This window comes from Dipodomys ordii, unplaced genomic scaffold, assembly GCF_000151885.1.
Source record: "Dipodomys ordii isolate 6190 unplaced genomic scaffold, Dord_2.0 Scaffold3, whole genome shotgun sequence".
NCBI lineage: Eukaryota > Metazoa > Chordata > Mammalia > Rodentia > Heteromyidae > Dipodomys > Dipodomys ordii.
The window spans coordinates 21,656,889-21,672,744 of record NW_012267219.1 but is presented as its reverse complement, the minus strand read 5'-3'; the positions used below and the strand labels follow the sequence as shown (position 1 = coordinate 21,672,744).

The following is a 15,856-nucleotide window of genomic DNA, read 5'->3' as shown; positions in this document are numbered from 1 at the left end:
CCATATGTATAAACAGTATTAAGAACCTACTAATTTGCATATATAACCTTTTCTCATCTCAAGTTGATAAGTAAATTTTGAGTTAGATGAAAAATACTCTCAGTAGAATCTGAAAACTAAAATAAACAGTACAATGTATTCAATAAAAATGAAGAATAGTCAGTTTCTGAGAAAAGAGAATGGGAAAACTGGATAACAATAAATATCTTCAGAGAATAGATTTTAAATAATAATAATCTCACATAAAAATAAACTAGCCAAGAAGAAGCATGACATTTACAGTTGATAAAATTAATAAATGCACACATTATCACAACTTTAAAACACATATAAGTAAATCTGAGTCTTATAATCAAATAGAGAAAATGTTTCATTTGGAAAGAAAAATATGAACATTTTCAGCTGTGGGAAGATTGAGAATGTGGTTGAAAATGTGGTTTACAACATTTTAAATAGATATTCTAGGAAATGTAAAACTAGTCCAAAAATCAGAGGAAGACTCAGGACCCAAAAAACTGTCTGAGCAAACAAGCTGTAAGCACTCAGCACCTTGCTCTATTTTCTCCTTCTTTACTCAGCTTTACTTGTGAAGTCAGAAAATAATTTACCCTTTCTTCTGGTTCTTTTCTAGGTTTCTTTTTCTTACAGGTTCTTCTTGAATTTTAGTAGGTGCACTATTAAATACTTGGCTATAATTTTGTTGCATCTATACTATTTGTGGATAATTTGTCATTTTTGAATGTCCAGCTTGAGTTTGTTGGGTTCTTTCTTTTTTCTTACAAATTGAATCTGTGTTGTTCATTTTTCCTTATCCACTACATCTGTTACAACCCTTTACTTTTCCCCTTACAAGATTACTGCCATATATATTTTATATTTTTCTTTGAATCTTTCCTGCCCTTCTTCTTTTTCCTATATGTGTATTAATTTAGGTATTTTCTATTGAATTCTCCTCTTTTTCAACTAATGTTCTAATTTTCTATGTCCAATATACTATCCAATTTATCAATACATTTTAATTTTCATTTATTATTTAAACTCTAAAGCATGCTTCATTATAGATTATAATCGTCTTTTTGTGCTATCAGTTTACTTATTTTGTCATTGATCATTATACATACATAATGGCTCCACATAATCTAACATTTGGATTCTATACCACTTAGATATAGTATTTAATTCAAACATAAAAATATATATCAAAAGAGAAATTCATAATGTATTGATTTGAAACAACCAACAGATACCTCATGCTGTTTAAATTTCTCTTTCCACATTTTCTCTTCTTTATGAAGTTCATCATCCATCTTTTCTTGTTCTTCCTGAACATATCAAAAGTAAAATTTTATTTTTATTTATTTCACTATTTCATAATAGTGAAACAAGCATTATGTTAATTATATATGACCCTCAGAACATATATTTATAAACAACACTAAAATTGTCTGAATTTGAACAATATAAAACCAAAGATAGGAGAACAATTACAAAATAGAGTACATATTTTAATTAGATACTAAGAAAACTGCAAGAAAGTACTAAGAGACTATAGGGGAGATATGGAAAATATGGGGGGGTAGGGGAGATGGGAAGAGATGGGAAGGGGAAACAAAGGAGGAGGCAACAATGCTTGATAAGAAAGTACTCATTACCTTGCTCATGTAATTGTAACCCCTCTGTCCAGTATTTTCACACACACAAAAATGTGATCTTATCATTTTGGTTCATTAGCACGGACTAATTATAAAAGCTTTGTTTATTAAAATTAATGCTAGAGAATGAGATACATGAACTTATGAGTTCTAGTAACAATTACAGAAGTTACACAGTCTATTTAAATTTGCTATAAATGTAGACTGGAGTCTGAATAACTACATACATGGATGAGACTATCAAGAGAAAAGTTTAAGAAATAATATATGAAAGAGGAAAGGATTATAATTTATGAGATAAAGATTTTCAAATTTCAAAATTTATATATAGGAAAAACTTTGGGAAGATAATCCAGACAATTTTATTCAATAGAAATCAATGAAAGGTAAATAGAGAAACATTTTTTTAAAGAAAACACTGGCATAAATTGCTACAAGTCAAAAATAAGAGTGGTCAGGAAACTTTATGATAAGAGTAAGAGATGAGAGGGAATAAATTGTTTTCTTTTGTCAAGAGCATCTAAAATAAGAGAAACAAAGTGATCTTGTATTTTTTAGGATGCAAGGAAATTGAACATATTGATTTAAAAAAGGGAAATTGATAAAGATGTTCAGGCATACATTAAAAAGCTGAGTATGTTGACAATAGCAGAATATAAAACAGAAAAGGGGAAAAAGAACATCGGAAGAAGGAAATTACTTTTCTTTTTGAGAAAAAGCAAAGCAAATATAGATTACGCCAGATAGATACGGACAACAAAAAAGAAGCTTGTGATTGATGCAAAAAATATACCATCACTTAATAATAAGGATCAGAGAGGTAGTGGTGAAATTCCTTCAATTTATGATAGGTTTTTTTTTATACTGGGAGAGAAAGTTAGCAAAGAACACAAAAATAGAATAGAAGTATATATAGACCACGTATATATAGAAGTATATATAGAATATATAGAAATAGAGAGAGAGACTATATAGAATATGTCATAAAACCATACAATAGCCCAATTAGAAAACTTTCAAGCACAAAAGCAAAGTACAGTGCACCAAAGAATTCATTAAATCTGGTATTGTCATATCTTCTTAAATTATAAGTCTGTGACTAATACAATTTGTAATTCTTTGATTTAAAAAAAGAATTATCTATGATTTTTGCCTTGTCTGTTATATGAACATTCCATGATCTTTACAGCTTGCAAAGAGCATCCTACAATCCATCATGTGAAAATTCTTATTATGATGACTAATCTCAGAAGCAAAAACAAACACAAACTCCTGACAGTCCGAGAAATTAGCTGAATTCAGTACCAGGAAACCAAATGTCACATAAATGACGGAATTACTTCAACTAGTTATGATTTATATAATGGGGTATTTGCAGCTCACATAGGGAAGATATTGAAAAATTAAATCTCTATCACGGTTCCTCATGATGAGACTGATGTAAAAAAGGCTACAGTCTATACGATAAATTTCAGACTGTGTAGGATGACCTTCAAAACTGCAAGATGTAAAACAGTAACAGCAATTTCAACAACTTCCACGAAAATGAGTCAAGCAACTTAATGCATAGACAACTTTGTTCATTATCTTAAGTTAAAAGCTGTCACATGACCCTCAACTCACATGATAACATCCAAATATCCAAATATCAACACTCTTCGGTAGCCAGACTAATTTTGAAAAATGGGGGGGGGGGAAACAAAACAAAAGTACCTTCTGAATATTCTCTAGTTTTTCCTTTTCAACCTCAAACTGTTTCAGCCAGCAATGTCTCTTTTCTTCTTCTTCTTCAAATTCTTTTTTTTCTCTATCCCTCTGATCTTGGAGAATTTCATTCTCTTTATCTTCTAGTTCTTTTTGCTTCTCTTGCCAAGCTTGGAACGACTGTCGACATCGTTCTTCCACTTCCAAGTATCCACAGCTTACGTCAGCATCATCTACATTCATAGAAATGAACAACAGTAGGGTCCCTACCACAAAGCTTGTCAAAATTGATCAAACTTCATGTGCAGGAGTAATGTAGAAATGAATGTCAGCACATTTTCAATGGAGGAGGGATAATATGGAAAATATACGTTGTTGGCTGTACACAGAACTTCTGATGTGGTCAATAAAACACTCAAATCACATGCCTTAAATGTTTTATAAATATCAATGTAAAAATGTGTGTGTTCATAGTTAAAGTAATTGTTAGGTGATGTAGTTAAGAGATATTTAAGCTCAAGATTAATTATAAAATTTCAGTCAGTGGTTTGAAGGCATAAAGAAATTACAAAAACATGTAATTAAGCAAAACAAATGCATAATGTCTTTCACAAATGTAAGTGTGTTTTTGCAAGTGTCACAAAGAAAACTGTGTAAATCTTTTTTCAAGTACCTTTGATCAGCCATATAAATATTATCAAAAATATGATTAAACAAGTTAGCTGACCTGGCAAAACTTGTTCATCCAAAGACAAATCACAAGGGTCAGGCTCACAAACAGAGTCTAAACTGGAACAACAGGTTGTACTTCGGAAAAATTCTTCCTTTTCTATTTGAGCTAGCATCTAAGAGATTAAAACAATAACAATAATTAAAGAAAACAAAAAAAAATTCCAGACATGGTGGTGCATCGGTAATCCCAAGATATAGAGAAAGGAGGATTGTGAGTTCTAGTCCAAATGAATCAAAATTAATGAAACGTTATCTCAAATACGAAATTTAAAAATTAAATAACATTGCTGGGAAATAGCTTAAATAGTAGAAATACTAAATTAGCAAATGCATTGTCCTAGGCTTATTCTACAACTGTTCCATAAGACTAATGTTTAGTTTTAATGATGTACTATACACGCAAACACACACATACTGAGAATTTTATATAAATGTATGTAAAATTTGCAGCATACTGGTAATTATTTTCCTTACAAATAAAAACATTTTCTCATCTAATCAGACTTTTGTCCTCTTAATATTTTGGCAAGCTATATTCATTCTTTAATATTAATATACAATATTCAGTTAGTCTGCCTGAAAATCATTTCAAAATATTTCTATTAATAATTGTCATCTTCCTAATTCACTTACATTGCTCTTACTTGCAATTACTGTTTATGTATAAAATTTAATATAGCCAATGTGATAAAATGAAAACTAAGTATTCTTTATTTCAATCTCAATTATGCATCTCAAAAATTCGATCAACACATTTCCATAATTTTGTTTCTGTGGTACTCTAGATAGGAAAATATAAAATATTTATTCCAAAGAAGTAGTAATATGATAATTTATAGGCACTATTTAAAAAAAACAAGCAAGAGACATACACAAAATTTTCAAGTTACACCAAATATCTCGGGGAGGAGGAACAGAGTTAAAGAAAAATAAATATTTAGACAAAAATGAATCCAAGAGGTGAATCTGGAAAAGTGACGTTTCTTTTAATATATTTATGGCACTTTATTCTGATAAAAATGCTAGTCTTTCCTTTGCTCTATTTTAAGAGATTTTTTTCTTTATCTTTTAAGCTAATATAAAATTTTCTGAATTTAAAGTTTTTGTACAATATTTAAAATCTCTGTACAATCCTTAGGAAGGTGATAATTACTATGAAGTATTCATTGTTTTCATTACTAACTTGAAGAAAATATTATGCAGTATAATTATACACTTTTACCTTCTGAACATTAAAATTCCCAAATACTAAGGGCTCATTTCCATTTTCAATATTTTAAAGAATGAAATTGATGTAATTTTGTATGCTATTTTAGAGAAATATTAAAATAATTAAACTTAGCATTGTAAATCAATGATCATAAACACATTGAAATCATATGAGAAAAGATAAGTTCTAACTATATTATTGAGTACTTTCAGTCAAGTATTGAACATATACCTTCATTAATTGCTCAGAATTTTCTTTTGATTCAGGTGACAATCCTAGCCTGAAATGCATAGGATTATTAGTTCCATAAATGCAGCCTAGAAAAATGGAAAATAATATTGTGATTCTAAATGTTAAAGTACATGTCAAAATTCCTTCTTTAATCTCAGTTTGTATCAGACTACTTTCTTGGTCACTAACAGTAGAACAGAAAAATAAAACAGAACAGAACTGAATGTTTTCTACAATATTTTTCTGTTTGAACAGAAAAACATTAAAGAACAAAGATTATAAGAAGTTTTCTACATTTCTTTTAACGAATGGGTTATTTCAGCTAATATTTCCCAGTAACAAATTACCTTGACAGTGAACCATTTTTTTAGCAATTTATATTAACATGGTCAGACATGGTTTGTTTTCTGTCACTACTTACTACCTTACAACCTTTCTCATTTGTATACCTGAGTTTTTCATTCTAGAGTAGGTCTCCTCAGTCCTATTAAGAATTATATTATTTATTATAGCAGCTAATCTGCAAAGAAGGCTATCCCAAAGAACAGTAACTCCTGGTGTATGCAACTTATTTAGCTACCTCCTGGCTAGAACCAAATCTGACTGTGCAAATATCAGGTTTTGGTAGATGTGTAGCCTGTGGTAATTTGTCTTGGGATGCACTTTAGAATTCAAGCACCATGCTTCCCACTGTTAGCTCTATGTGAACTTCTCAAAGCACACAAAACATAGAACTTTAAACTATTCAAATGAGTCTTCTTGGGAATTTCTGTTGAGTCAAGTGATCAGGTGATAGACATAATCAGCAAAACTGTTCACTTTGCCTAATCAACTCAGTGAGCCACATAGAAAATACAAGTTGTGCCAGGCGCTGGTGGCTTGTGTCTGTAATCCTAGCTATTCAAGAGGCTGAGATCTGAGGATTGCGGTTCAAAGCCAGCCTGAGGAGGAAAGTCTCTGAGACTCTTATCTCCAATTATCCACCAGAAAATTGGAAGTGTCACTGTGGCTCAAGTGGTAGAGCGCTTGCCTTGAACTGAAGAAATCAGGGACAGCGCCCAGGACTAGATTTCAAGACCCACAACCAACCAAAAAACAAAACAAAACAAAACAAAGAAAGAAAATATAAGTTGTTTTTTAAGCCATAAATTTGGTGGTGCGCATCTAGAATATTTACTTTATACACATAAAAACAAAACGAAGTGACACTGATTAAGATGCATTGTATTCATAAACTGTTTTGTTAAATACAAACTCCTTTGTTCAACTACTTAAAGGTAATAAAAATTTAAAAACGTAATACTTAAAGTAGCTGAATAGTTGTTTATTGAAATGGGAAATGTCAACCCATGTGTCTTTATTCATAAATAAAATTAGCCTTCAATTTCTTCTGTTTTGGTTTTACACAGTTTTGATTTAAAACGTGTAGTTTTAGTGAATGAGCTACTTAATGTGAAATTTTTGTTCTTGATTCATTGCATGAATCCAATTACAATTTTTTTTTCTATTTTAACAATTTTCTGGGAAAGATATTTTCTTCATTGATATCACCCAAACTATTTGGTTGGAACTCTCAGGATAAGTGGTGTCAGTGCAGTATACCTCCTTTTCTGTAACTAACTTCAATTTTCTTGAGTTCATCATTTTTTGGTTTAATCATAAATTTCTACATATTTTCATTATATAAGCCTCAGTGAAAATAAATCGTAAGAGTCACCTACAAGTCAACTATTGTCATTGCTCACTCCATAGTTCAACCACTACATGAGGTTTTCTTAGAGCTGTGTGTGATCCAAGCCCTATTTTTTTCCACAGATACAAAGAAAATGAATTACTTGTGGGTCTTCAAGCAAAGTCCACTCAGTGTGCTTGGCCTTTATAGTTCCCTGCTGAGGAACTCTGGGTTTCTAGCTACCTATATGCCTTATCTCTTCACTCATGGAGGTTGTTGTTCAAACACTACCTTCTTCTAGAGACCGCTGCAGGTTTACACCATTTAAAATAGCACTTGCTAACACTGTTCCCTTAACTTGAACTTTTTCTTTCATACCAGTTATCACTGTTGAAACATTACATATTTATCTGTTTATGTTCTGTCTCAAGTGGCAAGAGAGTGTGAGACTGCAAAGACTCTTGCCTATTATGTTCTCTGCTAGATTTTCAGTGGCTAGGAGAGATTCTGATGTACAAAAATATTGCATAAGTTAATACCTATGAAAATCCATCTTATAACATCTATTTGAATAACGTACACTGAATTTTAAAATGTTTTATCATAGTATATCATGAATAAATTTATGTGAATAAATACTTGCCTAAGATTTTTTAGTGGATCTATCATTGGACAAACTGAAGTACTGTTGCGTGTTCAGTTTGGTGTCATTTTTCATGATATATCCAGACATATTTAATGCCAGATAAATCTTTGATCACTTAGTATTAAAATAATTCTAAGAAGTAAAATACTCAGTGCAGGAAAATACTTTTAAAGTAATCTTTTAAACTAATTCAGGCTTTTAAAGTAAATACTTTAAAAGTAATCCCATAATTATTATATTTTCATTAAAAAACAATGTACTGTCTGGTAATAATTAAGTCTGCCTAAGTTTTGTTGGTTAGTATTTATTAGAAACAAAAGAAAAAGAAAGAATGAATAAACAAACCATATCCATTAGCCTAACATCTTGAAAATATATTTGAGATAAATGTATATGCATACAGGTTACAAGAAGTAAAATCTTTAAACAACTTAGTTTTCCAAATTATAATCTATTCACAATTGCAGAAACCATATCTGCCAATCAGTACAACAAAATGCTTACTTAAAGCACTGAAATCTTCTACATCCTGAAGAATGAGCTCTTCAGCAGTCTTACTCTTGTTCTTTATGACATTAATACAGTGAAGAACTGACTCTGGTAATTCATCTAAATCCTAAAATTTGAATAATAAATAAGCAATTTAAGAAATTACTATCAAAATTATATGTCTAATATTGCACATTTCATTTAACACCAAAATTTGGAACAAAATGTAGAGATAAAGTAAAAGCTCTACACAGACTAAAATTTGCTTTTGAATTTCAAGTGGTCATATGTTTCTGGAAAATTAAGAAAAGTAATTAAGAGTTATCTATGCACAACATATACACATACATATATGTGTAATATATGTATAGGTTTATCCTACTATTATATTAATTATAGGCTTTTTACATGGCTTTACTAGTTGTATATATTTTTAGATTACAACTTTCAATAAATATGACCAAACATTAATCTAAACTTCAGATTTATTCCAAAATATAACATGCAAATAATACTTTATGAAAATATATAATATACTATAAAACTTTAATTGTGATCATCATACATAAAGTTAGTAAAATTTATGAACTATTATGGAATATCTACCAATATAATAAATTTAAGTCAATTTGTATATTTTCCAAATATATACACATCATCATGAAAGACTTAAAAATTGTAGCTTTTTCCTCCACAATTACTATAAGTAGTTACAAAATATAATGCAAGCTGGACATAAGTGGTTCACATCTGTAATCTACCTATCCAGGAAGCTGACATGAAAGGACTGTGATTCGATGCTAGCCCAAGCAGAAAAATCCAAGAAACTCCATCTCTAAAATAGCCATGAAAAATAAGAATGGAGGCACAACTCAAATGATAGAGTACCAGCTGTGTGCAGGCAAAATAAGTGAGCTCAATGCCCCTGAGTTCAAGCTCCAGTAGCACAAAAAGAAAATAAGAAAAGAAAATACAAGAAATAATATCAATAATAATAAACACTTAAAGATATCTAGGAATAATTTTAACAACAACCTGAAAGCTACAATTTTCTATTTCTAGATGACTAAAATCTTCATTGAAGGACCTAAAACATTATGTGACTGAATCAACACAGATGTTCCTCAAGAAAAAAAAGTATATGTGTTTGATTTCATTAAAAAATACTTTATGCCATTACGGGTTTTGATGTGTTCCATTAGAGATCTTCAGCTAGTTTTTTTTCTCTATATACGAATGGGATTCAGCCCTTGACATTTTATATTCATTTTGTGATCAGCTAAACATTTTTTGCTGGAGCAATATTTATTCTAAATAGTAAATGATCATTTTGAAAGAGAACTGTAAATTTTAATTCTTCTGTATTTTTGAAGTTATGGTTGTATACACATTGCTATTAGCATCACAAACTATTCTTAAGAGTTCTAAAATTTTCTTATATTTTTTATTTTATGTAGTTTTAAATTATATCAAAATGCTCACAAGTAAAAAATTAAAATAGAAATACACACATATATAATAGTCCAATTTCACAAAATGCACATGTCTACATGTAGATATAATCTTCTAGGTTCAAATTATTTTACAAATTTTAATATCTAACAATGTATATTTATTTATAGCATTGATGGTAGGCTAATGAGTTAAATGTAAGTCACAGAAAGAAATTATTTTTTCCTGAAAATCTCAGTTGTGTTAAAAGGCATAAAAGTGAAACACTTAACACTCACAGCATTACTATCATCACTCGGGGTTTCTGATATTGAATCACTCTCAATTTCATAATTTTCTAAGGAGGAAATGCTGATTTTATCCAATTCAGCTTCTATTTCTTCATTAAGCTTTAAATCATCATCCTCTTCCATCATTGTTCATAACATAAGACAGAATCTCTTAAAGAAACACAAAGAGGGGAATATGTCTCTGAAAGTATTTTTTCATGTCAAGTCAATCCAATATATCCCAGGTAAACATGTAAACATACGTGTGTGTGTGTGTGTGTGTGTGTGTGTGTGTGTGTGTGTGTGTGTGTGTGCCCTCATCTCAGGGCTTGAACTCAGGGTCTGGGCACTATCTCTGAGCTTTGACACATAAAGCAACAATATCACTTCTCACTTTTGTTGGCTAACTAGAGATAGGAGTTTTATGGACTTTGCTATCCAAGCTGACTTTGATCCTCAGATTTCAACCTCTTGATTATCTAGGATTACAGGAATGAGCTACCAGTGTCCAGCTTACAGGTTTTAAGTTCACATACTTTGATCACACATTATTATGGTTGCATAAAATATTACTATACTTCTACAAGGAAAAAATACATAGAACAGATCAGTTTACTGCCAGAATCAGTACGTTTGAATGAAAAACTTCTATTCAAATGCAATTTTTTCACACAAGTCTTTGAACCACTTGAATAGTTAAATATTAAAATATACATAAGAAAAAACTTGATCAATGTCCCAAACCTGTAATAATGATTATTTGAGAGTTGGAGGTTGGGAGGATCATGGTTTGAGGTTAGCTCAGGAAAAATATTCACAAGACTCTTATCTCATCCAATACCTTTGGTGCAGTAGTATGCATTTGCCATGCCAGACAGCAGCTACACAGGAGGGTGAAATCAGAAGGATCATAGTTCCAAGTCACTTTGGGCAAAAAACGTTTGTGACCTCTATTTTAACAGACAAAGACCAGGAAATCTGTCATATAGGATTTTTGTCCAGATCATTTCAGGACACTAGCCCGTCTCTATCTCAAATTTAGGCATAACAAATAGATCAGAGGCATGACTCAAGTAGAACACTTGCATAGCTAATGGGAAGCCCTGATTTCAATCTCCAGTACTCCTACCCAAAAGAGAACAACCTAGATCTATATATGGGAGACATATATGTCTAGTTTGTATTTATGGATTCATTTTTAGTAATTCTCTTATAAATGGTCATATGCTTTTGGTTATGTAACACATTACATAATATATGGCATTTAATCTATGGGCTTATTGTGTTAAATGCTTAATATGTCTAGGGGTCCTAAGTAGTATATTATATATCTTCAAAACATCATTATGTTTTTCATGTCACTGCTACTGCCATCTGTAGTTCCCATGTACTGAATAACCATGACAAGCTAAGCATTAGAGCATAAAATTAGGTGATTGATGATCTTCAGAAAAATTTAACATATTTAACATACCATCATGTATGTATGTATGCCTGTGGTATGTATGTATGTATGTGGTTACTCAATGGTATTTATTCTACTTAATAAAAGGGACAGGATATTAACACAGAAGTGTGGAATCCAAGTTAATCCTCTTCCCTTTACACAGGTCTCCATATTCAATCTAGTTGTGTACTTCCCCAGCAATCCTGCTACACATCAGCTATTCCCAAAGTCTTCAAATCGTACATCCTGACATGTTAGCTGATCACAAAAATGTTAATGTTTCCTAATCAGCAAATTTTCATGATATAGGAAAGAATGGAAAATTAAGGTAGGATAAAGAAGTGTGTGTGTGTGTGTGTGTGTGTGTAGATGTGTATGAGTTTCCATGTAATATATCTTTGGTCTTGTGTGTCTTCTGCAGATCCTGTAAAAATATTAGTAAGCTACAATTTTCTAAGACATTCATCCAAGTATTCATTCTTTTATAATGTTTTTGGAATTTTAACTGTTGTCTCATTGTTCCTTTATTCCTTCCTTGTAATGACCTATTTCACTCATTTGACTCAAAACCAATTTTCTGAAATCCTGCCATATGCATCCTACATTTAGAGCAATGTTAGGTGCTGTATTCAATTTGATTAAATGAAACACTCACATTCTCTCAGAGTTTATATTCTAGTTAAATAAAGAAGACAAAACACCCTTGTTTGCCTATTTCTTTCATGAAAGCCCTTCTTACCCTACTAGTGAAGAAAAAGCCTCTTGGTACTAGTCCTAAGGTGCATCCTCTACCTAAACTCTGAGTCTGACAGCTTTTCATCTATTGAACTGTGGTCCACTCCTTATTCTTTATGCTCCTTCATGAATTTCACTCCTTTGGCCTCCACATAAGCATGACAAGTCACTCCCATGTTGAAAAACAAAGCCTGTGCTGGGATCTCCTCTAGCTGTAGACCTGACATACCTTTCTTTCACACATAAATCATTTAATCAGACATATTCCTATGTGTTTCTGAACTCCTGAGCAGCTATACAAGAGAAAACTAATATTTATGCTAAAACTTGTACATGAAAACATATAACAGCTTTATTCAGACAAATTCTAAACTGATAATAATCATAGTTTTCCTCAATAGGTGAACAATTACATAAACTCCAGTATAGCCACACTACAAACATTATGCCACCAATGCAAAGGATGAACTACCAGGCAAGGGATATAGTTGAGTGGTAGAATGTTGGCCTAAGGCTAACAGTTCTGCAAAAATGAGAGAGAAAGATACATGTACTGCAGTATGTGATAAATCTCCATAAATCACAGATAAATCTCCATAAATCTCTCTACAAAAACTGTATTATGTAAAAGTAACATCTTGTACCATTATATGTATATAACATTGAAATATCAAAATTTTATAACTGGATGACAAAGTAATGATCAGACAGTTTGGAATGTGGATATGGCAGGAAGCTGGAAGTTACATTTATGAAAAGGCAACAAAGAAGATTCTTGCACTGTGAAAACTAGTCAGCTAAAATGCTAATGCATAAACAACTATATTTTGGGCTATTAAAAATTTTACTGAACAAAATGAACTGTACAACTTGAGGGTAGGGACGGGAGGGAAAAACTGGGAGAGAGCAAGAGGAGTGACACTGTCCAAAAAGAAATGGACTCATTACTGGACTTACGTAACTGCAACCTCTCTGTACATCACCTTTATAATAGAAATACAAATTTTATTTAAAATACAAGTTAAAATTTTGCAGAATAAAAAATATAAATGAGTAAATGTAAACCTGAAGAAATCCAAGTAGGATTAGTTCATTTTATCAATTCAATATTCAGGTTATATCATACTATATATAGTACAATATACGATCACTGGGAGACAATAAATAAAGTGTATATGGATATGGATATGTAATATTCTTTCTTAAAAAGCAAGTTGAATACAGTCAAAATAGATTACTTGAAATTATGCAAATAAACAATGAAGCCTGTTGAGACTGCTTGGGGGAGGCCAAGGGGGAGCTGGGACAAAACTGTATGAAGAAACTGGGGCAGCAGGGTATGGTGAAGGTAAAGATCTTCTATGTGTTTTCCTCTGCTCATCTACTGACTCTTTAGACCAGCTCCATTCAATGTTTCTACATATGCACACTAACAGAAGCTTACCCTTTCTAGAAATAATATCTGAAAATAGAAAAAGCAAAATTATGTTGATATATTTATTTAACCCAAGATATCAAAACTATTTATGGTAACCGTTTATATATCTATCAATATTACTCACCTCTTTACAGTATGGAGGATCAAACTTAGGGTTCTACACCTACTAGACAGCCACTCACTCAACCTAATAAGCTACACCCAAGGCCCTAAAACTCATTCACTATTAAATTATGAATGCACAGATATTAGTTTTGCCTAACAATTCATGGCCATCGGAAGCATGCTTTGTACCTATTTCGCAACTTAACTCAATAGCAGTTGCAAGGCACCAGCAACGGCCACCTGCAGCTAGTGTTGTCAGTACAGGACAGCGCGGTCACAAATGGACTGCGAGTTCCCACTGAACCACTGCAAAAGCTGCCCGAGCCAGAAACGCTCAACCCCTGTAAAACTAAGAAAACCCTAAAGTAATAGTAGATCTCGTGTAGGGAGTGAGGGTTGCAGAAGCAAGACAAAAGAGAGGGTAGGATGAAGGGAGTCATCAATGTACTTGGAAAGAATGCTCAGGATAGATCTTTATGTTTCAGACAGAATTAAAGGGCTGGGGATTGGGGCGTACACACAACCACCTCAAAGTTTCCCGTTTTCCTGGCACAATTAGGACCAGTTGATCTGGTCCTACCACACAGGGGTCCGGCTGTCCCAGCCCCAGGGCTAACCTGCTCTCCAGCCCCACGTTCACCCACCTGCAGGAAATCCCGCCGGCTTCCCAGTAAAACAGCACCCAGAGACTCCAAACAAACCGTAACCACGGCAACAGCCAATCCCAAGGAAGACTGAGCAGTTCTCCCCTACAGGTGCCCCAGAAGGACAAATGATTTCGAGTGTAAATTGGAAAGAAGATTGAGCTCCCAAGATTTGGACGAAAATTTCTTTTTTTTCTCTCCACATACTTTGTAAATATTGAAATCAGAAAACAATATTCTTTTTAAAAAAATGTATTGGTGGTGTCAGTCATCAACCATTGCTGATCTAATCTATAACCCAAGGGAAGGGTGGAGGGACATATACGAAATAATTATTTTCTGGAATTTTTTTACTTAAAATATAAACAGAAGCCCGCTATTTCAGTACAAAATCTGAAGTTCCATCTTAAAATTGTACCAAATTTCCTTTTTATGATAGCTCATAAATTGTGAATCTTCATTTTAATAGTTTCTCATTAATCTTTCCTTCCTTCCTTCCTTAATTTCTTCCTTCCTTCATTTCTTCCTTCCTTCCTTCCTTCCTTTCTTACTTCCTTCTATCTTCCTTTTCTCTCTTTTTCTTTCCTTCTTTTCTTATTTCTTTTTTAACAGAATGAAAACAAGGTGTTTAATTCCATGAAGAAGTGGCTCAACAGCATTGTAAAAAGCGTCTGCTATTCAATACTCTCATAGCAAACATTACATTAAGCCCCTGAAAAAAAATAGGCTATATTTCCTGATAAGAATAAACATTAACATCAATTCAAGGACTAAAAAACATGGAGTGAGAAAGTTAATGTTAGAAACATATATTAGGGCTTCTTTAAAGAAAGGTACTTTTCTAAAATAAAAAAAATCAATAAAAGATACCGCATTTCAGATCTACTCAAAGTACTTTCATTAGGGTTCAGGTTCAGGCTCAAATGCCATTTTAGTGTTTAGTTTCATTATTGATTCATCAACTATTAAAAATTTCACTTACAAGTACTAAGCCATCATATTACATTGTGCATTTTCATGGAAAGTCTTTAGATTAATTATTATTATTATTTCTCAGACCAGGACTCAAATTCCCTGTTACTCATTGGCTGGTGCTCTACCTCCTCCATGCTTTAACTCCTAGGTTATTTTTTTAAATTTCCAAACCATTTACACTGTTAAAAAATATCGAATATTTTAGTAATAAACCTGATGACTAATTTAAATGTCTAATTTTAATAATAATGAAATAATTTGACAATGTCCAAGTTAATTGTATGGAATAGCTAAAATACACAATTTTTCCATAGATATTTTATTTTTCATTTATTATTAATTTTATTGTTAAAAACTGGCTACTGTATCATTAACCTAGCATATTGCTTATTAAAAGAACAAAACACAGAACTTACCTCTTTAAGATATTTAAAATTATAGCTTTTAAATTGTGT

General features: G+C 31.9%; 1 protein-coding gene across 1 annotated transcript in view; it reads right to left on the bottom strand.

Annotated features, from left to right (window-relative positions):
* The window catches only part of Lrriq1 (leucine-rich repeats and IQ motif containing 1), a 116,122-nt gene extending 105,918 nt beyond the window's left edge, over positions 1–10,204 (bottom strand). The window contains exons 1-6 of the mRNA XM_013018788.1: positions 10,067–10,204; positions 8,352–8,463; positions 5,530–5,615; positions 4,084–4,201; positions 3,366–3,589; positions 1,248–1,322 (exon numbers count right to left, since the gene is read on the bottom strand). Of these exons, the coding sequence (XP_012874242.1) occupies positions 1,248–1,322; positions 3,366–3,589; positions 4,084–4,201; positions 5,530–5,615; positions 8,352–8,463; positions 10,067–10,204 (753 nt within the window). The remainder of the gene's footprint in view (positions 1–1,247; positions 1,323–3,365; positions 3,590–4,083; positions 4,202–5,529; positions 5,616–8,351; positions 8,464–10,066) is intronic.
* Positions 10,205–15,856: the final 5,652 nt, after the last annotated feature.